Source organism: Globicephala melas, chromosome 19, assembly GCF_963455315.2.
Source record: "Globicephala melas chromosome 19, mGloMel1.2, whole genome shotgun sequence".
Classification (NCBI taxonomy): Eukaryota; Metazoa; Chordata; class Mammalia; order Artiodactyla; family Delphinidae; genus Globicephala; species Globicephala melas.
Genome location: NC_083332.1, coordinates 58,172,175 through 58,198,021, shown reverse-complemented (window position 1 = coordinate 58,198,021; position 25,847 = coordinate 58,172,175). Strand labels below are relative to the sequence as shown.

Below are 25,847 nucleotides of genomic sequence, written 5' to 3'. Positions count from 1 at the left end.
GTCCTTCCACCTCCAGGTCTGGCCGCCGCCATCCCACCCTCTGCTAACACACCGCTGCTGTCGCTCTTCCAACTTTCGGCGGCTGGAGACGTCTTCCACCAGGGCCTCCACCTCCAGGCAGACCCCGGGCCTGACTCTCCTGCCCCCACGGCTTCCTGGACCTCCCAGGCCACTGCCTCCTGCAGCCGGTGGCTGAAGGCCCTGCTGGAGGTGCCCCCGGCTCCCCCCGTGTGGGCTGCACCCACCTTCTCCCACCGCCGCCTGCTGGGCTGCTTTGAGCCCCAGAAGGCAGAGGGCAAAGTGCCAGAGGGTCTCCGCACGGCCATGGCCAAAGGGCGTCTCCTGCAGCTGAGGGACCTGGGCTTGCTCCCCACGGAAGAGCGGGCCCCAGCCCCTGAGCCAGGCCCCGAGGACGAGCTCAGCGAGCGTTTGGAGGCAGCCTGGGAGGGCCAGGCGGCGGCCTGGTGGGAGAGGCGGCGGGGCAGCAGCCTGGGGCCCGGCAAACAGCCCAAGCGGCACAAGCGCCGGACTCAGCTGTCCAACACCTTCTCCTCGCTCAGCGGCCGCTTAGACCTCTCAGACGCCGCCAGCCCCCCTCCCAGCCCAGAGCGGACACTCCCTGCGGCCAGGCCTCAGCCTCCAGTGACCCCGCCCTCCCAGGAGTCCACCCAGGAGCTGTGGGCCCGGGCCGTCCCCTCGGAGCGGCAGCAGACCCTCCGGGACTACATGGCTGAGCTGCCGCTCCGGGGGCACGCCCCGGGGGGTGCCTCTGTGCCTTCCTCCCAGACCTCCAGTGTCCGGGCCACCCCCTCCCGGCAGCGGGCAGCCGTCCGCTCCGGCTCGCAGCCACACTGCAAGAAGCCCCGCATGGGCTTCTGAGGCCCGGGGAAGCTGCCCCCCACCTCCAGGGAGCCCTTTGTCCTGGATAAGCTGTGCCTTTTGTGGTTGAAACGGGAAACAGAACAGTCGCCAGGGTGCAGACCTTCCTGCTTTCCGAAAGCCTTCGTGACTGTGGGAGACATTCAGAAGCGATTTGAATCCACGTTGGAGGAAGAAGGACAACAAGGTAGTCGTTTCTCCTGCAGCTCCTGCTCCCAGGGGCATGTTGAGAAGTCCTGGGAGCCCCGTCCTGAAGGTCAGTGTCGCCGGGATCCCCTCCAGCCGACAGTGTTGTGCCAGAAAGCAGGCGCTCCAGGCGGCTGAGGGCTCCGCCACGCATGGGCCCCTGGGGACGTGGCGGGTGATGGTGAAGTGAGCTGCCCAGCCTGCCGGTGCTCCGCTGCTGGGTGTCGGCAGCTCGCTGCTGGTGGTTAGGTGTGTGTGTGTGAAGCGGTTTCTAGCACCATCTAACGTTTTATAGAGGGAGGCACTTTGGACCCACGTTTAGGGGTTGAATAAACTTGTCAGCTGAGCCTGGTTCTGAACGATCAAGTTTCTCAGGCCGGGCTGCGTCCCCTCACTTGGCTTTCGACATTCAGTGCGTCAGGTTCGCTTTCTTCGCAGCTCTGTGGCTCCGGTGAAGAGTCTTGCAGGGAACACACCCCCTGGGGTCCCTGGGGCGGGACGTAGGTTTCTGATCACACGTGAAGAGAGGAATGGTCCTTGTCTCGGGTACCTGATGAAGTGAATCACGTGTGACTCACTGGACATCGAATAATCCAATAACAGGGACTTGCGTGGGTGCTACAATCTTTACAGTGCTCAAGGGAGACATTTACAGTTACATGGTTTATACTGCAAATAACCGGGGGTTGTGTTAGGCTTTGAGAGCAGGGAGCACAGTGCCATCCATGTCCAGGGCCCTGCACGCCCGCAGTAACTGCAACTCTTTGAAGGGAAGGGGAGCCCAGCCAAGGGGGTGACATGCCCCTGCTGGGGGGTCAGGCCAGGGCCTGTCCCTGTTAGTCCAAGAGCAGAGGGGCTGCCTTTGTGGCTGAGTCCCAGTCTTCTCTGGCCCTGGGCTCCGGGCGCTCCTCCGGCTCCACCTCAGACTGGGCTTCACCCTTTTCGGGGCTGTTTCCTAAAGAGCCAGGAAATGGGTAAGTCGGTGTCCTCGGGAAGTGCGGCCAGCCCTCACCCCTTCCCGCGTGCAGGCCTCGGGGCGGCCACGCGAGCTGGTGTTCAGCAGGAAGCCTGGCTGCCGTCCAGCGTGGATTACAGCGGGAGTCGTCTGCGTTCAACAGGCTCCCCGAGTTGGACACCCGGAGGCACAAAGCTGAACACAGAGCTACCCCCGGTGCGCTTGCGCTTGTGACCAGCAAGCACTAGCCAGCTTCCCCCAAAGTGCCTCTCCCTGGTCATGGGCACAGGCCCCAGCGCCAGGCCGGCGGGCACGTCAGGGTGTGGCTTTACCGGTCCCACCCAGCCGGGCACTGTGGGCGCCGTCCCCGCCTGCTTCCCGGCCAGCAGCATCTCAGAGTCATTCATCCTGGTCCTGGGCCTGCATGTGGACGACCCACACCCTCCGGCCAGCTGTCACCCTCATTTTGTCCCATATTCCCAGCTGCGGTATCACCAGTCCCCTCCTTCCCTCAGCAGCCTTGGTCTGGAAGGGCCAAGGATGGGGAAGGTTGGGGAGGGGGTCAGTCTGGCAGCTCCTTGGCCCCGGCCGGCGACTTAGGAACATGCTCTAGCGATCTCCGTGGTCTCTGGAGAGGTCGTGAGTGACCCGCTCTGAGAACACGGGATTCCTAGGGCAAAGGCCCAGGTGGCCACCTGCTCTGGGTTTGGGTGGTCCACAGTCCATTTCCCCCTGAGAAGCTTTTGGCCCCTGTAGCCTTGAAAGTTGGGTGACAGTACCTGGAGGGGAGGCCAGAAGCAGGTCCCCATGCCTGTCCTCACTGCACGGGGCTGGCGCGGCTTCCCTTTTGCAGGCTGGGGGCCAGGGTGGTTGCTCTGAAGGCTCGTCATCGTCCAGCTCCTGAATCAGTGGGCGAGGGGCCTTGGTGTCTCTCCTGTGGGTTGCCAAGTCCCTCTCTGCTGCTGCTTTGAATATGCCTGTAAAGGGCATCTCCGTCTCGGCCTTCCTGGAGGTGTCCTTGGAGACTGCAAATATACTGGAAAGGGGGTCTGTGGATGCGTTTTCCAGCACTGGGAGTGAGGTGTAGTCTAGTTCAGGGTCACTGTCGTCACCCAGGCTCGAGATGGCTGTAATCTTTGGAAAGCACATCTTCTGTTAAAAGAAAAAATGTATTTGAACATTTCTGTTTCCACAATAGTCTCTAAAATGCACAATGCTAATTCGGCTTTTTTAATCTATCACACTGTGGGCCCGACGGAGCACAGCACTCGCTGCTTGAAAGTCGGGCCTCAGGATGGACACTCCTTGGCAGCCGTCTGTGAGCCCTGGAGGCCATGGTGAGCTCTGCAGCCAGGTCTCCACTCCTTCCGGTCCTTGTCAGGTCTCCGTGTGGCACAGCCCTCGCCCACTCTGTTCCTGCTGCACCAGCACCCTCCTGGGTCCCTGAATGGTTCATCTGTGAGCCTTGGCTTCTGACGGGCTCCACCTTCACCCGGCCACCTAGTCGTGCTTTGGAGGTCAGGCCCCCATGGAACTGTGGTCCCCTATCTGTGTCCCTCCTTCGATGACGAGCTCCTGCCCTGAGATTACACCTTAGGCTATCCTCTCCTTGGGGCTCCCGGGGCTGGCCCACACTGGCTCTCAGTACTGCCAGAGGGAGGAGGGTCGGGTCACCTTGGGAGAGGTCCCCATAGGGCCTTCTGTGCTCTCCTCCCTCCCTTCCCCCCTGCCCATGTGTCGCTGTGGTACAGACATTCACTAGATGAACATACGGATACATCAAAAGGATAGAAAAAATGTTCAGATAATTACGTACAGAACATGATTATTAAAAATCAGTGATAAAAGATCCGTTCAAAAAACCCGAAGTGGGTAGTTGTGAAACCTCAGAGAGGGGAGCAGCAGTAAACAGCCGCCTTTCCTTAGGTGAGGTGAGGAGGCTTCAGGCACAAAGGGCATGCAGCTTTCCCAGACACCTGGTCAGTGACAGGGCTGGAAGGGAAGGTGGGACTGGGGGGATGTGTGAGAGGTCACCTTGTGCTGGTCTCCCGGAGATCCGCCTGCATCCACGTCTTCCAAGTCAGGCAGGTCCTGGAAGAGAAAACGATCCCCGTCAGCAGGAGGGCACGCTCCCGACGCCCAGTCCATGGGACAGATGCGGCCGCACAGCCAACCAAGCCTGCGCTACATGCTCGGAGTGTGGAGGGGCCCGCGGCGTGACCCAGACCACTCAGGCCACGTGCACGCTCGAAACACACGCACAAGGCAACACCAGGTACCTGGATCTGATCAGTGAAAGAGATTTGCAAGGTGTGACATATTTCAGAAGTTCCCACCTCTTTCTCCACTTCACTTTGGTGTTACTCACCCCGTTCATCTGTGGGGAGACGTACCTCCTACACACAAATTTGTCTTAGGACTCTGTGGCATAAAACGAGTCTATTTTGGACCTCCCCCAAACTAGGGGGGTTTGTGTTTCGTGTTGTGTATCGGGGTGTCTTCATCTAGAGCACCCTGTCCAGCGTGTGAGGCAGGCGCGGGCTGTGTTAGCTGTGTGGGCTCTGGAGCCACGCTGCCTGGCTGTGGAGCCTCGGGCAAGTTGCTTAACCTCTGTGTTGCTCAGTTTCCTCATCTGTAAAATGGGGATGACAATGGTACCTATGTCTTAGAGTTATTGGAAGGGTTAAATCAATCGATAACAAGATGTGTTTAAAATAGTGCCGGACAAAGAGGAAGGTCAGTACCAGCTTAGTGTTGGGGTCCTGTATACAGTCAGTTATCAAATGTTAGGGAAGAATTGCCCACTTTTGTTTTTGTCATTTGTATATGCAGGCCCAGAAAACCAGAAACCCACTCTGAATATTGGCTGTACTCAGTTGAACACTTGTTGAGCCACGTGAAATTGTGAGGTTGGGAATGAAACACCCGTGTAGGAGTTTATAGAAGAAGCGGGCGGGGGCGGGCGAAGCTGTGCACAGGCTTGAACAGAAGGAGCTCACTCGTGGGCAGAGGCGGGCCGTCCTCTGGGCGGGCAGGGTGTGAGGCTACAGGGTGGGGCGCCGGCCCCCACCCCTCGCCCCACCAAAGCACCGTTCCCGGGGGTCATGGCAAAGTGTGTACGTCCCCAGAGACCCATTCCTGTGGGCACAGCATGTCAGACTGTTACCAGAGCGGAAGGGCTTCAGGGAGGAGGGCCGTGCTCCGGGCCGTGATCAGTCCCAAGGTCAGGCGGCCCCTCACTGAACAAGCCCCAGGGGGCGGGCCGCTGGACAGTCAGGCCAGGAAGACGGGCAGCTGTCCACAGAGGGAGAGGCTCGCCAGACGGAGCTGCGCTCAGTGTAGCTTCCTCGGGGAAAACACGGCAGGAGCTTTGTAGATGTAGTTCAAGGGGACTCAGCCTGGGCCATCACTTCTCAGTCTTGAAGGGGCACAGGCACGGACGCCCCTGGGGGAGGGCTTATTAACTGCAGGTCCTGAGCAGTGGGTCTGGGGTGGGGCCCGGGGTTCCGCCTTCTGAGCAGCCCTCAGGGGAGACCATGCCTGCTGGCCCAAGGGCCACACTCTGGGCAGCGAGGATTTGGAAGTTTTGTGCCTGATCTGATACCGGCCGTACCGCAGATACTTCTCTGCAGATGCACCAATTACGTACATCGATGAAGAGCTTCTCCTTCGTCTCCAGTCTGATGGCTTCCAAATCTTCAGCTCCACAGAGCTCTGTACCTGATGCACTTTCAGTGGCCACCGTCTGGGGAGCTGATTCTAAGGAACAACAAAGAGTTATATTAATCTCGGAGTTAGTTTCATACATGGTGGACAGACAGGTAAACCTGAGGTTAAGGCGATTCCAAGAGGAAGGACAAAGCCCTCAGGTCCGAAAGCCTCCAGCCCCTGTGACAGGAGCTGCAAGAATCCCAGGTTAGGACAAGATTATGTCTGAAAGGAAAGGGAGACAGCCACCCCCTTTCTGGAGCCTGGAGATGGAAGCACCAGCCAGGAATCTGTGAAGAATACGCAGGAACCTTGGAAAAGGCATGATTGATGGGCCAGGAGATGAAGAAAGAAAGGCCGTGGTGCCAAAGGCCAACTTTCACAGCCCCTCCTGCCGCACGAGCGTCAGGGAGACCTGTGAAGTCACCGCAGGGTTGCCTGTGGAACGTGGAGTCCAGACAGGGCTTGTCTTCCTCCCCCAGGGCCCTCCTATCCTGCCCTCTGCTTCCTCTCCAGACTCCGTGATTAAAGATGAATGGCCCTGCTCTGCTCACAACATGCTGGTCCGCTGTCCACCCTGAGGACTGGCCGTGCCCAGTTTGACTCGAGAGCCGCATTGGGGCACCCGTTTAGAATGAAACAAGGGGGACTTCCCTGGTGGCGCATTGGTTAAGAATCCACCTGCCAGTGCAGGGGACACGGGTTCAGTCCCTGGTCCGGGAAGATCCCACGTGTTGCAGAGCATCTAAGCCCATGCACCACAACTACTGACCCTGCTCTCTAGAGCCCGCGAGCCTCAGCTACTGAACCCGCATGCCACAACTACTGAAGCCCGTGCGCCTAGAGCCCGTGCTCCGTGACAAGAGAAGCCACCGCAATGAGAAGCCCGCGCACTGCAACGAAGAGTAGCCCCCGCTCGCCACAACTGGAGAAAGCCCGCGCGCAGCAATGAAGACCCAAAGCAGCCGAAAATAAATAAATAAAATAAAATAGGCAAAGTAGATAAATAGACATTTAAAAAAAGAATGATATAAGGAAGTGGGCAGGGGCTTCCGGGGCTGCTGTGGACGATCCCAGGCCCACCTCCCAGGCCCGGTTTGTCGTGGTCTCTTCCACTTGGCTGTGCCCGTGGCTTCGCAGCTTCTAATTACGACAGTAGTCTGCTTCCCCTCCAACCAGCCCTTCCCCCGGACCCGTGTCCTGCTCGTGGCGCCGTGGCGTCCAGCTTCCCAGCCAGCAGAAGCTTCTAGTCCAGGCAGCTGCCGAGACCCTTTGTTTCCTAAAACCTACCTGCCTAGGCTTTGTGTGCGGGAAAAGGCGAGGCAGGGAAGAGTAGTTGTTGGGTGTGTTCCTCACGTTGCCTCATGCGATCCACGGCAGAGACTGTTCCCACTTCGCAGGGGCTAGAACGGGCTCCGAGAGGTTTTGTGGCTTGCCTGAGGTGTCCCAGCTGGTTAAGGGGCTGGACTTGGGTTTGACCTCAGGGTGTCTGTCTAGAAAATTCGCTGCCTCGCCTGTTCACAGAGTGTTTTAGTGAAATGCGTGAGTCATCCTCTGTGCCGTTTTGGTGACCACTGGAAGGAAGCTAAGGCTCCCCTAGACAGAGTGTCATCAGATAGAGGTGGAAACGTGTGTCTCCGTGACGGTGTGCGCTCACATCACGTTTCCCCCGGTCCTGTTTAGACTCAGCGTCGGGATGGGGAGCTATTCAAGCCTCCGAGCCCTGACTCGGTCCCCAGGCCGCCTTCCCTGGCTCCTGACTCCATGATGAGAGAGGATGAGCCCAGGGAACGCAGCAAAGCTGCTCGTACCGTTTATCTCCTAATTTCCTGCATCCTTCACTAGGCCTCGTGACTTGTAAGGGAAGACTGTGCGCCATGCAAGAAAGGTAAATGGAAAAGTTATTTTTTAAAAACAGATGGCTTTTATATTTAGATTTGCTTTTCTTGGGGTTGAGTAACTTCCGTGGAAGAGGGACCTCCTTGTTCTGACAGCTCAGCTCCCCTCTTGGGACTCAGGACACCCAGAGGGTTTTAGCTCAGTAGGGAGGGGACTATGGGGGAGGGGTGGGCAGCAAAGGCCGTGAGGGCTTAAAAGCAGGGAGGATGGCAGTGAATCGAGGTGGAGACCAGCTTGGTCTGTGCGGGCAGATCTGGCTTCAGTTCTGCCCCACTATCACTCGCTCTGTGACGTGAAGCAGGTTACTTCACCTCTCTGAGCCCCAGTTGCCAACTCAGTAACATGGGTTACTAGTGAGAGCACCTGATCGTGGGATTTTGGGGAGGCTAAGCTGGAAGTCATGGCCTTGGCTGACACGTTAGATAAACATCTGGCTGCGTCTCCCTCTTCCGACCTGCCGCAGGTTGCCAGCTCCTCGTTAAATGTGCCCTTCGTTCAGGAAGGCAATTGATGGTTTCACTCATAGAAAACTCTGCTTCTAGGCTAGGTGCGGTTTCAAGGCAAAAAACTTACCGGAGGGGGAGTGAGGATGCAGGCAAAACCTTGTATCTGGGTCTCAGAATGCACGTGCCAACACCTACATCAGTAGTTCAGAGGATGCTCTTTTCCCCGTGTGTTTAATACATGATTAGTGCCCCTTTTAAATAACTAACAAAACCTATAACATCGCCATCTGTGGGAAGCTTGAGGGAAAACGTGACCCTTGTCTAGTAGAAATTCTCTCCCAGAAACCAAGGAGTGACCAGGTCTTGGAGGGTCTACAATCCCATCCAGCAAAGTGGAGCCAGGAGCCACAGAAAGGAGGGCTTCAGTGCCTCCCAAGGGAAATTAAGACAAGTCACGCTTCTCACAGATGCCTTCCAGCCGCAGTCTCATGGCAAAGTCAGAAGAGGAGCGGCACAGCCACCCGGCAAGTGTGAGGAGGGCGGCAGAGGGACGGGTGGGGCATGTCCCCTCCCCGGGCCTATTCTCCCAGCGGCGGTGGCTGTTTAGATCCCACGCACTTTCCTGCTCCTTCCCTGCTCTCCGCCCACTGCTCCTGCCTCACCTGCTGGAACCCCTGGGGACTTCATGAGCTCCAGCATCCCAGATGGGGGCCAGGGCCATGGATGTCAGCACAGTCACAGGTCACCTCACTCCCTACACCACCCCTCCTTCCTAAGGTGCGTTTCTATTTCCCACAGACGTCTTGTTAAAGACTGTAGGCTACACGATACATTTTTCAGATGTTACTGAACAAGAGCGGGGTGGGTAGTAAATCCCAGTGAATAATGGAGCACTGATTGTTTGGGGGTATGGAGTGGCCAGTAAGGTTTTGAAAAGAATAATTAAAATAGAGCTCAGCTGAGTTAATCTTTGAGGACAGTCTGCCCTGCCATTATCTTCAGCTGGAAAGAGAATTCACCCATCTCTGGGGCCCTGGGGTGTGGCCTTTGCCCCCTCGGTAGTCTAGAGGCTAGGCTTACTTCGAGGTCTCTCCCAGACAGTGGGGGCCAGACGAGCTGACCTCCCCAGATGGACCTCAAATCCTGCTCAGGCTGGGAACAGAAGGTTCGGGTCCCCCAGGGCTGCACAGACACAGCAGTAATGGGCAGTGTCCAGGGCCGAGTCCTGGGTTTATCTGTTAGTCAGCAGGACCCCAGGAACTTGGCGAGAACCTGCTAGTGGGCTTCTGTTCTAGATCACCATCATCCACTGTGGTAGCTGTGGCCATGTGCCAGCAGTGTGGCCAGTACTCCTGAGGGGCTGGATTTTACATTTTATTTAATTGTATCTACTTTTAATTCATTTCAATTGAAAAAACGAAGCAGCCCCAAACAACTTGCTTCTTTTCATAGAGCTGCATTTCACCTTAACCATTCAAAAGTGAGCGTGTGAATTGACATGTGCTCTAAGTGGCATATACAGGCTGGATTTTGAAGACTTAGTGTCAAAAGAGGGAAAGTATCTCATGAATAATTTTATGATGATATCAATTATTGTATTTTAGATGTACTGGGTTAGATAAAATACAGTTAGCGTCTCACCCATTTCTTTGCACCTTGTTGAAGCTGATACTAGAAATGCAGTCCGGGCTGCCCTTGTGGTTCTAGATAACTCGCAGACTCAGCAGTCAGAAGTGGAAACCCGAGGCCCGCAGATGGGTGCTGGCCCATCTGCACCCCTGTTGTTCTCAACCACCTACCTTCCCAGGCAGCTCCGGGGCTCGGTGGCGGGGCCTTGGCAGGGAGCGCCGCTCCTGGCTCCCCGTCAGCATCCACAGGCAGCTCCTCCGGGAGACTCGACTCTTCTGACTTTTCTGGGAATAGCTCGTCCTTGGCCTCGAAGCTCTCCTTGACAAACAGCTCCGTCTTCTGCCACCTTTCTCTGTCCTCTTCAGGCGCTTCCTCCCCTTCCACAGTGGCACCCAAGTCCCTGGCACTGTCTGGCGCGAGCATCTCCCCTGAGCAGAAGTCCACAGTGAGCTGGGAACGTCCTGGGAGGACAAGGGGGACCTGCAGTGAACTTCCGGGATGGTCATCAGAGTGCTGTTTAGGTGCTAAATACACGGGCTGAAAGTCCACCAGGGGGATGCCTAGCGCATGCACTGCCAGCACAGGACACAGCCACTAGAAAACTGTGCAGGGGGCTCTTAGGAGATGCAGGCTGAGGTATTTGGGGTTAAGGGCCAAGATGTCTGCCTTTGCTTTCAAATGGGTCAGCAGAACAGGAAAGACTGTGTGTGTGTGTGTGCCTGTGTGTGCCAAATATTAACAACCATCCGATCTAAACAGACAATTCAGCTGTTCATTTTAACTATTATTTAAGCTTTTCTTAAAACTTGAAAAATATCAAAATTAAAAGTTGGGAAAAGGGAAATAAAACCATGCTACAGGGGAACATCTATTTTATGGGACTGTACTATTATGCTGATTCAAAAGAGTAGGCAAAAAGCAATATAGCTATGCCAGGGGCTTCCCTGGTGGCACAGTGGTTAACAATCCACCTGCCAATGCAGGGGACATGGGTTCAAGCCCTGGTCTGGGAAGATCCCACATGCCGCAGAGCAACAAAGCCCATGCGCCACAGCTACTGAGCCTGCGCTCTAGAGCCTGTGAGCCACAACTACTGAGCCCACACACCACAACTATTGAGCCTGCGCGCCTAGAGCCCGTGCTCCGCAACAAGAGAAGCCACCGCAATGAGAAGTCAGTGCACTGCAAAGAAGAGTAGCCCCCGCACACCCACAACTAGAGAAAGCCTGCGTGCAGCAACGAAGACCCAATGTGGCCAAAAATAAATACGTTAAATAAATAAATTTATATATATAAAAAAGAAAGCAATAGAGCTATGCCATTTTTTTCTATTAAAAAAATACATATGTTTTACATGCGTGGGGAAAAGCCAGGAAATACCCACACTGAATACTGAGTGGTTCTTGCTATGATACTGTTATTACTCTTGCCTTTCTATGTTTTCTATGTGTAGCATATTTACATGTTGTAATTAGGTGAAAAACACTAAATGTCATTTAAAAGCACACATAGAGACTCTGGCTCTTCTACTGGGTGTAAGAGGAGGAAGGGGGTTCCTACTTAATAAGGTGCCCTGAGCACCGTCCTTGAGGTCAAGGGCAGATGGATCTGCAGGTACGTGAACGAATGGTCCCCACCCCCCACCCCCCACCCCCAATCCCTGAGATGAAAGACTGTGGTTCAACAGCCCAGCTTTTTCATCTGAACGGAGCTCGGGGTCCTCCCTGTGTCTCAAGCACGCACCTTGCTCCTGGCTTGCTTTCTGCTGTTTCCTCTCCTCGGCCTGGCGCTTGATTGCGGCTAAGGCCTCAATGCTGTCTGTGATCTTCTTCCGCTCTCTGCTCTCCCACTGCTGTCTCTCCTCCTGCTCAGCTTTGTACCCTCCTCGTGCCCAGGCCTCTGCACAAGCTCTGTTTAGGAGTATTAAAAACAAAAAACAAAGAAACAAGAACACCCCAGAAATCGGGGAGGTTTGCATTGTCACAGGTTCAAAGTAAATCCAAAACATACACTATCTGACCAAACTTGCGCATCTTCCCCAAAATCAAACTAAAGGCACAGGACATATGACTGCAAGGATACGTATTAACACGTGCACATTTTTAATCTGTAAAGTCTAATGGTTTGCAAAGCCAGCTAGATACGAGGCCAAGAGCACAAGTGACAAAGAAAAAAATAGAGAAATTGGACTCCACCAAAGTTAAAAATGTGTGTCATGCAAAGAATACCATAAATGAAAGGCAACCCACAGAATGGGTATGCAAATCATATACCTGATCAGGGGGTTGTATCTCGAATATATAAAGACCTATTGCAACTCATTAATACAAAGATGACTTAAAAACGGGAAGAGGTTAAAAGAATGAGAAGGCAAACTGTACTGGGAGAAAATATCTGCAAGAAAGATAACTGAAACATGGCTTGTATCCAAAACATACAAAGAACTATTACAACTCAAAAATGAAAAAACACACATTTTAAAAAGTGGGCAAAAGAACTGGACACCTCACCAAAGAAGATAGGCAGGTGGCAAGTAAGCTCATCATCATAGGACATCAGGAAGTGCAAATTAAACCAATGAGATGCCACTTGACACTCAACAGAACGGCTAAAATCCAGAACACTGACAACACCAAATGCCGGGAAGGATGTGCAGCGACAGGAATGCTCCTTCATTGCTGGTGGGAATGCAAAATGGCGCAGCCCCATGGAAGACAGCTTGGCAATTACAAAGCAAACAATCTTACATATAATCCAGCAATCGTGCTCCTAAGTATTTACCCAAATGAGTTGAAAACAAATGTCCACACACAAAACCCTGCACACGAACATTGATAGCAGCACTGTTCACAACAGCCAAAAGGTGGAAGCAACCCAAATGTCCATCAACTGATAGATAAAGAAAATGTGGGCTGAGATAGCCTCATCCACCAGAGGGCGGACAGCAGAATCAAGAACTACAATTCTGCAGACTGTGGAATGCAAACCACATTCACAGAAAGACAAGATGAAAAGGCAGAGGGCTATGTACCAGATGAAGGAACAAGATAAAACCCCAGAAAAACAACTAAATGAAGTGGAGATAGGCAACCTTCCAGAAAAAGAATTCAGAAAAATGATAGTGAAGATGATCCAGGACCTCAGAAAAAGAATGGAGGCAAAGATCGAGAAGATGCGAGAAATGTTTAACAAAGACCTAGAAGAATTAAAGAACAAATACCTAGAATAATTAAAGAACAAACAGAGATGAACAATACAATAACTGAAATGAAAAATACAGTAGAAGGAATGAAGAGCAGAATAACTGAGGCAGGAGAATGGATAAGTGACCTGGAAGACAGAATGGTGGAATTCACTGTCACAGAACACAATAAAGAAAAAAGAATGGAAATAAATGAAGACAGCCTAAGAGACCTCTGGGACAACATTAAACGCGCCAACATTCACATTATAGGGGTCCCAGAAGGAGACGAGAGAGAGAGAAAGGACCCAAGAAAATACCTGAAGAGATTATAGTCGAAAACGGCCCTAACATGGGAAAGGAAATAGCCCCCCAAGTCCAGGAAGTGCAGAGAGTCCCAGGCAGGATAAACCCAAGGAGAAACATACTGAGACACACAGTAATCAAACTGACAAAAATTAAAAACAAAGAAAAATTATTAAAAGCAACAAGGGAAAAATGACATTTAACATACAAGGGAACTCCCACAAGGTTAACAGCTGATTTCTCAGCAGAAACTCTACGAGCCAGAAGGGAGTGGCATGATATATTTAAAGTGATGAAAGGGAAGAACCTACAATCAAGATTACTCTACCCAGCAAGCATCTCATTCAGATTTGATGGAGAAATCAAAAACTTTACAGACAAGCAAAAGCTAAGAGAATTCAGCCCCACCAAACCAGCTCTACAACAAATGCTACAGGAACTTCTCTAAGTGGGAAACACAACAGAAGAACCTACAAAAACAACCCCAAAACAATTAAGAAAATGGTAATAGGAACCTACATATCGAAAATTACCTTAAATGTGAATGGATTAAATACTTCAACCAAAAGACACAGGCTTGCTGAATGATACAAAAACAAGACCCATATATATGCTGTTTACAAGAAACCCACTTCAGACCTAGGGACACATACAGACTGAAAATGAGGGGATGGAAAAAGATATTCCATGCAAATGGAAATCAAAAGAAGGCTGGAGTAGCAATACTCATTTCAGATAAGATAGACTTTAAAATAAAGAATGTTACAGGAGACAAGGAAGGACACTATATAATGATCAAGGGATCAGCCCAAGAAGAAGATATAACAATTATAAATATATATGCACCCAACATAGGAGCACCTCAATACATAAGGCAACTGCTAACAGCTTTAGAGAGGAAATCGAGAGTAACACACTAATAGTGGGGGACTTTAACACCTCACTTACACCAATGGACAGATCATCCTGACAGAAAATTAATAAGGAAACACAAGCTTTAAAAGACACAATAGACCAGATAGGTTTAATTGACATTTACAGGACATTCCATCGGAAAACAGCAGATTACACTTTCTTCTCAAGTGCACGCAGGACATTCTCCAGGATAGATCACATCTTGGGTCACAAATCAAGCCTCAGTAGAATTAAGAAAATTGAAATCATGTCAAGGATCTTTTCTGACCACAATGCTATGAGATTAGAAATGAATCACAGGGGAAAAATGTAAAAAATACAAACACATGGAGGCTAAACTATACGTTACTAAATACCCAAGAGATCACTGAAGAAATCAAAGAGGAAATCAAAAAATACCGAGAGACGGGGGCTTCCCTGGTGGCGCAGTGGTTGGGAGTCCGCCTGCCGATGCAGGGGACGCGGGTTCGTGCCCCCGTTCCGGGAAGATCCAACATGCCGCGGAGCGGCTGGGCTCGTGAGCCATGGCCGCTGAGCCTGCGCGTCCGGAGCCTGTGCTCCGCAATGGGGGAGGCCACAACAGTGAGAGGCCCGCGTACCGCAAAAAAAAAAAAAAAAAAAAATACCGAGAGACAAATGACAATGAAAATACGTGATCCGAAACCTATGGGATGCAGCAAAAGCAGTTCTAAGAGGGAAGTTTATACCAATACATGCCTACCTCAAGAAACAAGAAAAATCTCAAATAAACAATCTAACCTTACACCTAAAGGAACTAGAGAAGGAAGAACAAACAAAACCCAAAGTTACTAGAAGGAAAGAAATCATAAAGATCAGAACAGAAATAAATGAAATAGAAACAAAGAAAACAATAGCAAAGATCAATAAAACTAAAAGCTGGCTCTTTGAGAAGATAAACAAAATTGATAAACCATTAGCCAAGACTCATCAAGAAAAAGAGGGAGAGGACTCAAATCAATAAAATTAGAAATGAAAAAGGAGAAGTTACAACAGACACCGCAGAAACACAAAGCATCCTAAGAGACTACTGCAAGCAACTGTATGCCAATAAAATGGACAACCTGGAAGAAATGGACAAATTCTTAGAAAGGTATAACCTTCCAAGACTGAACCAGGAAGAAATAGAAAATATGAACAGACCAGTCACAAGTCATGAAATTGAAACTGTGATTAAAAATCTTCCAACAAACAAAAGTCCAGGACCACATCGTTTCACAGGTGAATTCTATCAAATATTTAGAGAAGAGCTAACACCCATCCTTCTGAAACTCTTCCAAAAAATTGCAGAGGAAGGAACACTCCCAAACTCATTCTATGAGGCCACCATCACCCTGATACCAAAACCAGACAAAGATACTACAAAAAAAGAAAATTGCAGACCAGTATCACTGATGAATATAGAGGCAAAAATCCTCAACAAAATACTAGCAAACAGAATCCAACAGCACATTAAAAGGATCATACACCATGATCAAGTGGGATTTATCCCAGGGATGCAAGGATTCTTCAATATATGCAAATCAATCAATGTGATACACCATATTAACAAATTGAAGAAGAAAAACTATGATCATCTCAATAGATGCAGAAAAAGCTTTTGACAAAATTCAACACCCATTTATGATAAAAACTCTCCAGAAAGTGGGCATAGAGGGAACGTACCTCAACATAATAAAGGCCATATACGACAACCCCACAGCAAACATTCTCGATGGTGAAAAACTGAAACCATTTCCTCTAAGATCAGGAACAAGACAAGGATGTCCACTCTCACCACTATTATTCAACATAGTTTTGGAAGTCCTAGCCACGGCAATCAGAGAAGAAAAAGAAATAAAAGGAATACAAATTGGAAAAGAAGAAGTAAAACTGTCACTCTTTGCAGATGACATGTTACTATACATAGAAAATCCTAAAGATGCCACCAGAAAACTACTGGAGCTAATCAATGAATTTGGTAAAGTAGCAGGATACAAAATTAATGCACAGAAATCTCTTGAATTCCTATATATTAATGATGAAAAATCTGAAAGAGAAATTAAGGAAACACTCCCATTTACCATTGCAACAAAAAGAATAAAATGCCTAGGAATAAACCTACCTAGGGAGACAAAAGCCCTGTATGCAGAAAACCGTAAGCACTGATGGAAGACATTAAAGATGATACCAACAGATGGAGACATATACCATGTTCTTGGATTGGAAGGATCAATATTGTGAAAATGACTATACTACCCAAAGTATACCCAAAGAGCACTACCCGTGCTCTGCAACAAGAGAAGACACTGCAATGAGAAGCCCGCACACCGCAATGAAGAGTAGCCCCTGCTCACCGCAACTAGAGAAAGCCTGCACGCAGCAACAAAGACCCAATGCAGCCAAAAAATAAATAAATAAATGAATAAAAATTAAATAAATAAATAAAGCGAGGTACCACCTTCACTCATCAATTGGCCTGGCAAACGTTTTGTTTTGTTTTTTTACATGGCTGTGTCTAGGGAAGTTATAAGTTGATACAAACATTCTAGAAAACAATTAGAAAATATTTAAAAACACCTTTTAAAAGTCTCAAACCACAGTCTTTATCTTTAATCCAATAATACAACTCAGGGTTCCATCCTAAGGAAATAACCGGCCATGAGATCAGAGACTTATATAGAAGGATAATTATCAAAGGATTATGAAAAATCTATGAATAAGTGCTCAAAAACGGAATTTCCTATTAAAAACAATCATGTAAGCCATGAAACCTATTTCACTGAAATATTTAATGATGTGTGGAAATGCTCAAAAATCAGAAAATTTTAAAAGTTTAATATTGAGTATGCTCCACTATTACCTAGTAAGTATGATCAAAAGGCTTTTTGTTTCCTTACCTGTCCTTTGGAAAAACTGGTCTGTCATCCAGGTATGTTAAATGTTTTAGTCGAACAGTGACTGTCCGTCGATAATTAGGGATGTTCCTAATCACTGGGTTTCCCATCAAATTCAGTACACGCTGGAAGCACACAGGCAGAACCACATTAATCACTGAAAAATGGATGCGATTAAAACATTTAATATGTGCAGTGCTCTGAAAATAAATAAATAAACAGGGAGTGTTTACATCAAATCACGAAGACGATATCAGAGAAGGCAGAGGCTTTCGTTGTTTCTGTGCCATCAGAACTGTCCCGAGAACTGGGCAGCCCTTTCTTCTATTACACTTGAACTTCAGGTCCTAAATCTCATTGTCCTTCCAAAACAATACTGGAAAACACTTCCTGAGGCCTTTACCCGAGGGCAGTGATTGCATTAGTTTTGCTGGCCCACTCTTTTACTGAAATTAATCTCCAATTGATCATTTTCTGTCCTTCCCAGCCAGGACCCATTTTAAGAAAATGTACACAGCAGCTAGACAGATAAGAAGTGGTGACTGAGGGCATAGGATGCAAAGTGCCTGCTTATCTACTGCCAAGCTTATAGGTCTTCTGGATGTCAAGTCGGGACCAGGAAAGGGAAAGCGACACAGCAGTGCCAGTGCGCCGTCCCCACCCCTCTTTAAATACTGTCACCTCCCCTCCTGCCGATGAAACTCAAGAAGGTGAATGGTCAAGGTGACATGTGGGTGAAACATTTAACATCAGTTTGCCTGAACTGGTGAAATGTTTTTCATATCCAAAGTGATTTTTCTTGTTCAGGAAAATAAATATACTGGTTCAAGTGACCTGTCCTGTGGGGCTGAGTCGGGGGAGCGATGTGCCCCAGGGGCAGGGACTAAAGGGCTGCGTGTGTAGGGAGAATGTAAAAGCCATCACAAAACAACCACGAGGCTGACTGTTCTTGTTATGGGTTGAATTGCTTCCCCCCAGCAAACTCATATGCTAAAGTCCTAACCCCCAGCGCCTCAGAATGTGACTGTATTTGGAGACAGTCTTTGAAGAGGTGATTAAGATTAAATGATGTCATTAGGGTGGGGCATGATCCAATAGGTCCTTGTAAGAAGAGATTAGGACACAGAGACACACACCGAGAAGGCCATATGAGGACCCAGGGAGAAGATGGCCACCTACATGCCAAGGAGAGAGGCCTCAGGAGAAACCAACCCTGCTGACACCTTGACCTCGGACTTCTAGCCTCCAGAATCATGAGAAAATAAATTTCTGTTGTTTAAGCCACTCAGTCTGGTACTTTGTTACGGCAGCCAGGCCAAAAAATGGTATCATGATACAGCTTTATATTATCACCATATACTGGTGATGATATAAATTCTAAAGTACTCTTCGGTGACAGTCTGCTCTACAGATTGGTTTTTTGGGTTTTTTTTTTTTGTTTTTTTTTTGCGGTATGCGGGCCTCTCACTGCTGTGGCCTCTCCCGTTGCGGAGCACAGGCTGTGGACGCGCAGGCTCAGTGGCCATGGCTCACGGGCCTAGCCGCTCCGCGGCATGTGGGATCTTCCCGGACCGGGGCACGAACCCGTGTCCCCCGCATCGGCGGGCGGACTCTCAACCACTGCGCCACCAGGGAAGCCCTACAGATTGTTCTTGAACTATGATTTGCTTACTGTTTTTCTTTAAATGGACTTACTTTTTCTTTCTTATCCATACCCTAAGCAGTAAACAGTGAACTCAAGTATTTTGTGTGCTATTTGGAATATTTTTTCCTAGTTCACATGACAACACATATACACTAAAAAGCAAGGAAGTCATCAAAGGCTGCTGGAGTGGAGTCCAATGGACACAGGAGCTGCCTGGAGGGGTTGCCACAGGCCAGAAGATGGGACCATTCAATCACCCCAAATTAGAATGACAGCAAGGGTTAAGTCATATCAAATACTGTATCTATAAACCTTTGTGTTCACGATGATAACGTGAACCTTTAGAAGTTCAACCTCATTGTCACCTTTAGAGGTTCCTACGTTCTTGACTCATTTCTCTGAAAAGGAATACATAAAAAGAAAAAGAAAACAAGCATTTATCCTAGCTTTTTCTTTCTTTTTTAAAAAAAATTTATTTATTTGGTTGCACTGGGTCTTAGTTGTGGCAGGTGGCTGTGGCTCACAGGCTCCTTAGTTGCAGCTCACTGGCTCCTTAGCTGTGGCATGTGAACTCTTAGTTGCGGCATGCATGTGGGATCCAGTTCCCTGACCAGGGATCGAACCCAGGCCCCCTGCATTGGGAGCACGGAGTCTTACCCACTGCGCCACCAGGGAAGTCCCTATCCCAGCCTTTTCTATATGGACTTTATATTAGGGAGGCATGAATGGATGAGCAAAACTGCTCTTTGTGGAAGCATTCCAGCTAATAGGTGCAGAAGGAATAAGAGACTTAGAATACGGTCACTGTGTGACCCCTAATGAAATCACACATGGAGGCAACATGCTTCGGGAGCTGCAGAAACGATCAGGGGAAGGGGGTGAGGGACTTTCATGAAGGCTGGATCTGGTTGCCAGCAGCCAAACCCACGAATCAAGCTGAAAGTTACAAAACGAGAGGCGACCAGACTTACAGGTGCCCTGACTGATGCAACAGCAAACCTCAAAGTTAGATTCTGAGCCTATATCTGATCAGGTCTCTGGCTCCACCATCATTTTACAAGAGATACTGGGGACAGCAGAACACGTTAAACCACACCATGAGGATGCAGTCAGCTGAATCCAGGATGTGGCTGACAACCAGAGGAGGGACCCGGTTTCTTCTACAGATTTATGGTGTGTGTGTGTGTGTGTGTGTGTGTGAACAGCCAAGGGGAGACTGTGATTGATCAAGAGATTTGAGAGATGCGTAATCCAAACGTGATGTGTGGATCTGGTTTGGATTTGCAAAACCCAACAGTCAAAGCACATTTTTGAGACAAATGGGGAACACTGAATATGGACTGGTTATTAACTGTCCTTCTGGTAATATTTTAGATATAATAATAGTATTGTCATGATGCTTTTAAAAAGTGCTTATCTGTCAAGAATACACACTGAAATATTTGTGGGTGAAACGATACAGCATCTGGCATTGAAAACACTCCAGCTAAAAATACAGAGAGGAAAAAAAAGTGTGATGGGTGTGAAGAAAGCAGGGAGAAAGGAAGGGGGAAGGGAGGGAGGGGAAAGAGAAAAGAGATCTGCTGTCTACAGAACACAAGATAACGCAAGTTGTGTGCGTGTGTGTGTTTTACCAGGTTGGGCATGCTCTCGAGAATGCTCAGGATCTCTGGGTCACTCAGCTGGTTGTGGGAAAGGTCAAGGACACAGAGTTTCAAACATTCCTTGAGATGCTGAACGTCTTCCACGGTCTCTAAGTGGTTGTGGGCCATCTGGAGCGTGTTGAGGACCGGCAGGCAGGCTGGAAGGGGAGGTCAGCAGAAGTAAGCGACACGGGTGGAAAAGAATGTTAAGAACCTCCGCTAGGAAACGGTGGTGGACGCGGGGGCCTAGAGGACGCCCCACCCTGCCCTGCCCCGCCCCGCCACGTCAGGGCCTTCTTACAGAGGTTTTCAATGCTCTTGATGTAATTGTTGCTGATGTTGAGAGCATCCAGTTTCTGCAGAGGTTCTAGGTTCTCGATCTTATGGAGCAAGTTCACTTGCAAGAAGAGGCATCGCAGTTCCGTTTGGGCCTCTAGGTTCTCGATTTTCTGTATTCCGTTGCACTCCAGCCAGAGACAACGCAGCCCTGTGTACTCTTCCAAGTTCTCGATGCGGTCAAAGCCTAGTGGGGAGGAAGGGGGAGTTGGTTAAGCTTCTACACACTCAGAGGCACAGGGGTCACCCTCTTTTCTGCCTATCTACCCAGCATCCACATGTCCTTCCTCAGTTACACCACTGCCTCTTTGGAGGGACATCCCTGTCCTGATACTACCCCATGGCTCTCTGCAGGGAGCTGGTCACGCTTAGCCGAGTGGAGCCAACCTTCATGAATCCCGGGGAGCTTTGCTCGCTCCATTGGAAAGAGGTAACTTTCTGCTAGAATTGCCAGCCTGGAAGGGTGGAGCCTAACACTGAAGGAGCCACCTTCCCTTCTCGCCTGGGAGTGGGGAGAAGTGAGGGGTGACCTGCCTGAAATGAATGAGCACAAGGGAAAGCAGGGCCAAGGAAAGGGGAGAAACAGCCTCGTGAAGAGATGCGGTGAGCACCAGGATGGATCCAGCTGTGCCTGAAGCCAGTCCAAACTTCGGGTCTGGTTTGACGGTATTTTTCAGTTTTATGAGCCACATTTAAGGTGAGGAGAACAAACATTTTTGTTTCCTTGAGTGACTCATTATAGATTTGTAATTCACAGTGCACCTGCTATTACCAAAACTTTTTCAAAGTCATTTGTTTTGTTGCCTGAAAAGTTTTAACCAAAAGTTTTTATTAAAAAAGGGTAATAGCAACGATGAGGCAGAACCACCCAGCTAAGTCATTCCCAGATTCCTGACCCTCAGAAACAGTATCAAATAATGATAATTTTTTAAGTTGGTAAGTTTGGGGGTAATTTGTTAGGCAGCAGTAGATAATATAGGTATATCTCTCTCCTAATTCTTCTCTCTGATTCTTTCTACTTGGTCTAACCCACTGGGTCTTCTTCTTCTTCCCACCTCTTAAATATTGGTCCTCTGGGGTCTGCCCCCCTAAGTCATCTCATCACTGTTACACCAAGATATTGGGTGGAGGATTCTGGAGGGGGCAACGTGGAGGTGAGGAGACCAGTTAGGGGTCGTTGCACACCGTTAGAGTAGTTGTGCAGCTGGAGCCCTCCGTGAATCTCCCAGGCACAGCGTGAACCTTCTCACAGTGGCCGCCCTGTCCCCCAAGACAGCAAAAGCATCTTTACCATATCCGTCTCTGTATCTTCAGCACTTGCCAGGCACACAGAAGGCTCTCAGTAAACATTTACTGAACAAATGAACATAAAGATGGTCTGATGAAGCAGGGTGGCCATCCCAAGTTCAGCACGAGGTTGGGAGTTCTCACTCTGGTTCCTCATTGCTAGAATAGCCCTGTCTATGAACCTGAACTTAAGTTTATGTGTGATACTGGACACCGACACAGTCCTTCACAATGTAACCCTCCCAAGCCCAAAGTATTTACAAGTAGCTACTGGCTCGAAAAAGTATGAGTCCTTTAGCAAATATAAATAAAAGATACCAATGTGTTTCCCTTGAACCCGTATTAACTCCAGTCACGTAAGACTTTTTCTTCAAAGAAATATTGCTTTTCCATGCATCTCCACTAAACTCTGAAATTTCTACTTAAATATAAGTTAAGAACACCAGATGATCCCTGCAAGTAATTCTTAACACCACTAGAGTCTTTCCACCTGACATGAGGTCGCGCCTCCACCAGACGCTTACCTTTATAGTGTAAGTACAGCGTATCGTTCAGCGCTGGGGTGATATAAAGCTTGTGCTGCTTGCATAGTTTTCGCAGAAAATTTTTGGTCATTCTGTGGAATGAAAAACATGAACAAGAAAGTTATTTCAATTTGTCAGCTGTAAAATATATCCCATAAATTCTTTGCCACACCCATTCCGTCCACAAATTCCAGAATATTCTATATGCCCGATGACTTTGTTTATAGCTTTCAGGGCCTCATCCAGTATTGTGACTTTCGGCCTTCTCAAAAACTGCAAAGTGTGTTCTAATAGAAATACCTTTGTGTCATCAAGAACTACTAATGTTTCTCTCTCTCCAGGTCCAGCATTCAAGTTGTATAGATTGTGGTTAGTTAAGCCACAGAGCGACGCCCTCCTGCCTCTGCCACTAATCCTCAGACGTGGGGCCGACTATTTAATCTCTGTGAGCCTCAACTTCCTTATCTGGACAAAGGGGTGATTGTAACATCCACCTTAGTGGGTAAACGCGTCGTGCTGAGTGGCAAGAGCACACCCACGTACCTGGGGCCACGATCCTCTTTGTCATCTCTTTGCTGTGCTAAGTGACCCTCTGACCAGCTATCACCACTGTGTTTCTGCTCGCTGAGGTAGGAAGTGTCCGAAGGACCTACGCATGTTTCCTTAGGGTCATTAATTTCTGTAAAATAAAGAGATTGGTTCTATAGAGATCGAGAAATGTATAAAAAATGTCCCCCAATTTCAACTTGATGAATAACTGTCTGCTTTTAGCATGGAACTGGTACTCTTTAAATGTATCACAGTGATTTTTAAAGCACTGATAAGGACTATGAAAATTTCACTTCTAGGCAGATCTTTGATGAAACCTCTTGTACAGCTGGACGCGGAGACGTGTGCGAAGATATTCACTTCTGCATTACTTGTAACAGCCAAAACCTATTAATGCAAATGTCCATCCATAGGGACTGGTTAAATAAAGCAACAGATTATTATTCTGCCTTGGAATAGAATGCACTGGAGCTATGTCAATCAACATGGATAATTCTCAGAAACACATATGGAGTGAAAAAAGCAAGTTTCGTAATAAGCACAGGATATCATTTACATAAATCAAACCCACACAAACCTATGCTATGCATTGTTTAAGGACACATTTTAGATAGACAGATAGATAGGTAGATAGATAGGATAGGAAGAGAGAGAGACAGATGAGATTGAAAGAACCCACACAAAATTCTGGAGGTGGGGAGAAGGGAATGGGGCTAGGAGTAGAGGTGGGGTAAGGCAAAAAACATCAAATTTATCTGAAATGCTTTATTTCTTTAAAAAAAGACTTGAGGGGGCTTCCCTGGTGGTGCAGTGATAGAGAGTCCGTCTGCCGATGCAGGGCACATGGGTTCGTGCCCCGGTCCGGGAAGATCCCACATGCCACGGAGCGGCTGGGCCCGTGAGCCATGGCCGCTGAGCCTGCGCGTCCGGAGCCTGTGCTCCGCAACGGGAGAGGCCGCAGCAGTGAGAGGCCCGCGTACCGCAAAAAAAAAAAAAAAAAAAAAAAAGACTTGAGGTACATATGATTAAAATGCTAATCATTTTCAATTCTTGGTGGTGATACATGGGTGTTTGTTATAATGTTCTCTGTTCTTTTAAAAAAGTTCTCCAAACAGGAGGGAGGAGCAAGATAGAGGTAGGGGATTAAGAAATATAAACTACCATCTATAAAATAAATAAGCTACAAGGGTGTATTGTACAGCAAAGGGAATACAGCCAATATTTTATAGTAACTGTAAATGGAATATAATCTATAAAAATTTTGACTCATTACATTGTACACCTAAACTAATATTATAAGTCAACTATACTTCAATTTAAAAAAAGCTCTCAAAAAACGCACAAGAAGAAACAAAAATTATGGGAATATCTTTGGTAGAAAGAAAATGAACACGCTCAAATGCACTTATTTTTTTTTAAAGGTCAATTAAAATTGGCTGATTCAAATGCACTTGATCTTAAGGGCTGTTTGCTGCTGCTCTCTGGGTGTCCCTGTGGACTACCGAATGAGATTAAACACTCCGTGTATGGGACTGTATCTTATAATTTCCTATTTCCCACTGCATATACTGCCTAGCCACAAGAGGCACCAGATAAAGGTTTGCGGAATAAAGACTAGGTGCTCAATATACATAATAATTGATTGGTTATATTAATAACAAGAACTGCTATTTATTACTGGCCCAATGTATGCCAGACACTCTAATTATAACTATCTCGCTTGCAAAAGAGACTGCCCTATAGAGAGCTTAAGCTCTGGGCAAACAGCCATAAAACCGGCAAGTTGCAGAACGGTAGCGTGAACCCAGCAGGAGTGGCTTCAAACCTGTGTCTGTGCACAGAGCAACATGGCTTCCCTACAGCAACTCTTACAGGGCTTGCCTGGACAGTCAATGCTCACGATATATTTGTTGGCTGGGTTCAAAACATGAGACACAAATCAAGTAGTTTCTTTACCAGCTCCTAAAAAGTTTCCCTTACAGTCCAAGCCAAGCAGGAGGGGAGGCTGTTTTCTAAGCCCATTCCGGAAAACTTTGGTGGAGTCACCTCAGAAGAACCAGCTCGTCATTCACTCTGTCTACCACAGATCAGACACTGGACCGGACACTGCCAGTTCAATCAGGATGTCCTGCCCTGACATAGCTTGCCATCTAGAGGGGGAGAGAGCCTTTGATCTTGCATGGTGACGGCAATAAAGGGAAACATTCAAAACATTAAAAAGTTGGGCGGTGGGGAGAATGGTGTGTTCAGTGAGGGCTTGGGCTCTGGAGTCAGACTGTCCAGGCGTGAGTCTGTTCTGTCATTGACTGGCTGAGGGTAATCTGTTTGGAGAAAGTTCTATAACCTCTTTAAGTTCCAGGTTCCTCATCTGTATGAAACGGGGAGAGGAGTGCCTACCGCAGAGGGAGGGTGTATGGCTCGAATGCAGTGAGCGCACGGCACGCATCGTTTAGTAAGTGTCGGCCGCCATTATTATTATTACTATTACTGCTGGCTGTGAAGACTAGGGGTGTGGTGCTGGGCGCAGGCCGTCGCCCCCCTCGCCTCCCTGGGGCGGCTGTCTGCACCTTCCTTGCGGCCCCCTTGGCCTGCGTTCCCGTGGTCACCCGCCGACTCCTCCACGGCTGGCTCCAAGCCCGGCTCCCGCGCGCAGTCCTGTTCCGCTCCCCCGTCCGCCACGGGCTCCGAGGCCTCGCGGTTCATGTTTATTCCTGAAACACTGAACACCCCGTAGCAGTGGGGAAGCCCGGTTGTGCGGGATCACTACGTGCCCCAGCCCGCCAGGGCACTCTGCGTCTGCGTGTGCGTCGTTGGCAGGCATACGCTCCCCTGGTCCCCACGGCAACCACTGCGCACGCACACTCG

General features: G+C 48.9%; 2 protein-coding genes across 4 annotated transcripts in view; one reads left to right on the top strand and one right to left on the bottom strand.

Annotated features, from left to right (window-relative positions):
* TAF1C (TATA-box binding protein associated factor, RNA polymerase I subunit C) overlaps positions 1 to 23,395 on the top strand; it is a 31,322-nt gene extending 7,927 nt beyond the window's left edge. The window contains exons 13-15 of one of the 3 annotated variants that reach the window (XM_060288589.2): positions 17 to 4,295; positions 20,977 to 21,052; positions 22,775 to 23,395. In XM_060288589.2, coding sequence (XP_060144572.1) covers positions 17 to 879 — 863 coding nt within the window. In that variant the 3' untranslated portion in view covers positions 880 to 4,295; positions 20,977 to 21,052; positions 22,775 to 23,395. The remainder of the gene's footprint in view (positions 1 to 16; positions 4,296 to 20,976; positions 21,053 to 22,774) is intronic. The other 2 variants (XM_030863191.3, XM_060288588.2) reach the window with 2 other exon arrangements.
* On the bottom strand, positions 1,902 to 25,722 carry DNAAF1 (dynein axonemal assembly factor 1). The gene is made up of 12 exons (XM_030863204.2): positions 25,550 to 25,722; positions 22,977 to 23,112; positions 22,434 to 22,525; positions 20,588 to 20,809; positions 20,278 to 20,444; positions 17,002 to 17,123; positions 11,446 to 11,612; positions 9,873 to 10,163; positions 5,670 to 5,779; positions 4,055 to 4,111; positions 2,800 to 3,172; positions 1,902 to 2,020 (listed from the first exon to the last, which is right to left on the bottom strand). The coding sequence occupies exons 1-12, from the start codon at positions 25,683 to 25,685 to the stop codon at positions 1,902 to 1,904; spliced, it is 1,992 nt and encodes a 663-aa protein (XP_030719064.1). The 5' UTR covers positions 25,686 to 25,722.
* Positions 25,723 to 25,847: the final 125 nt, after the last annotated feature.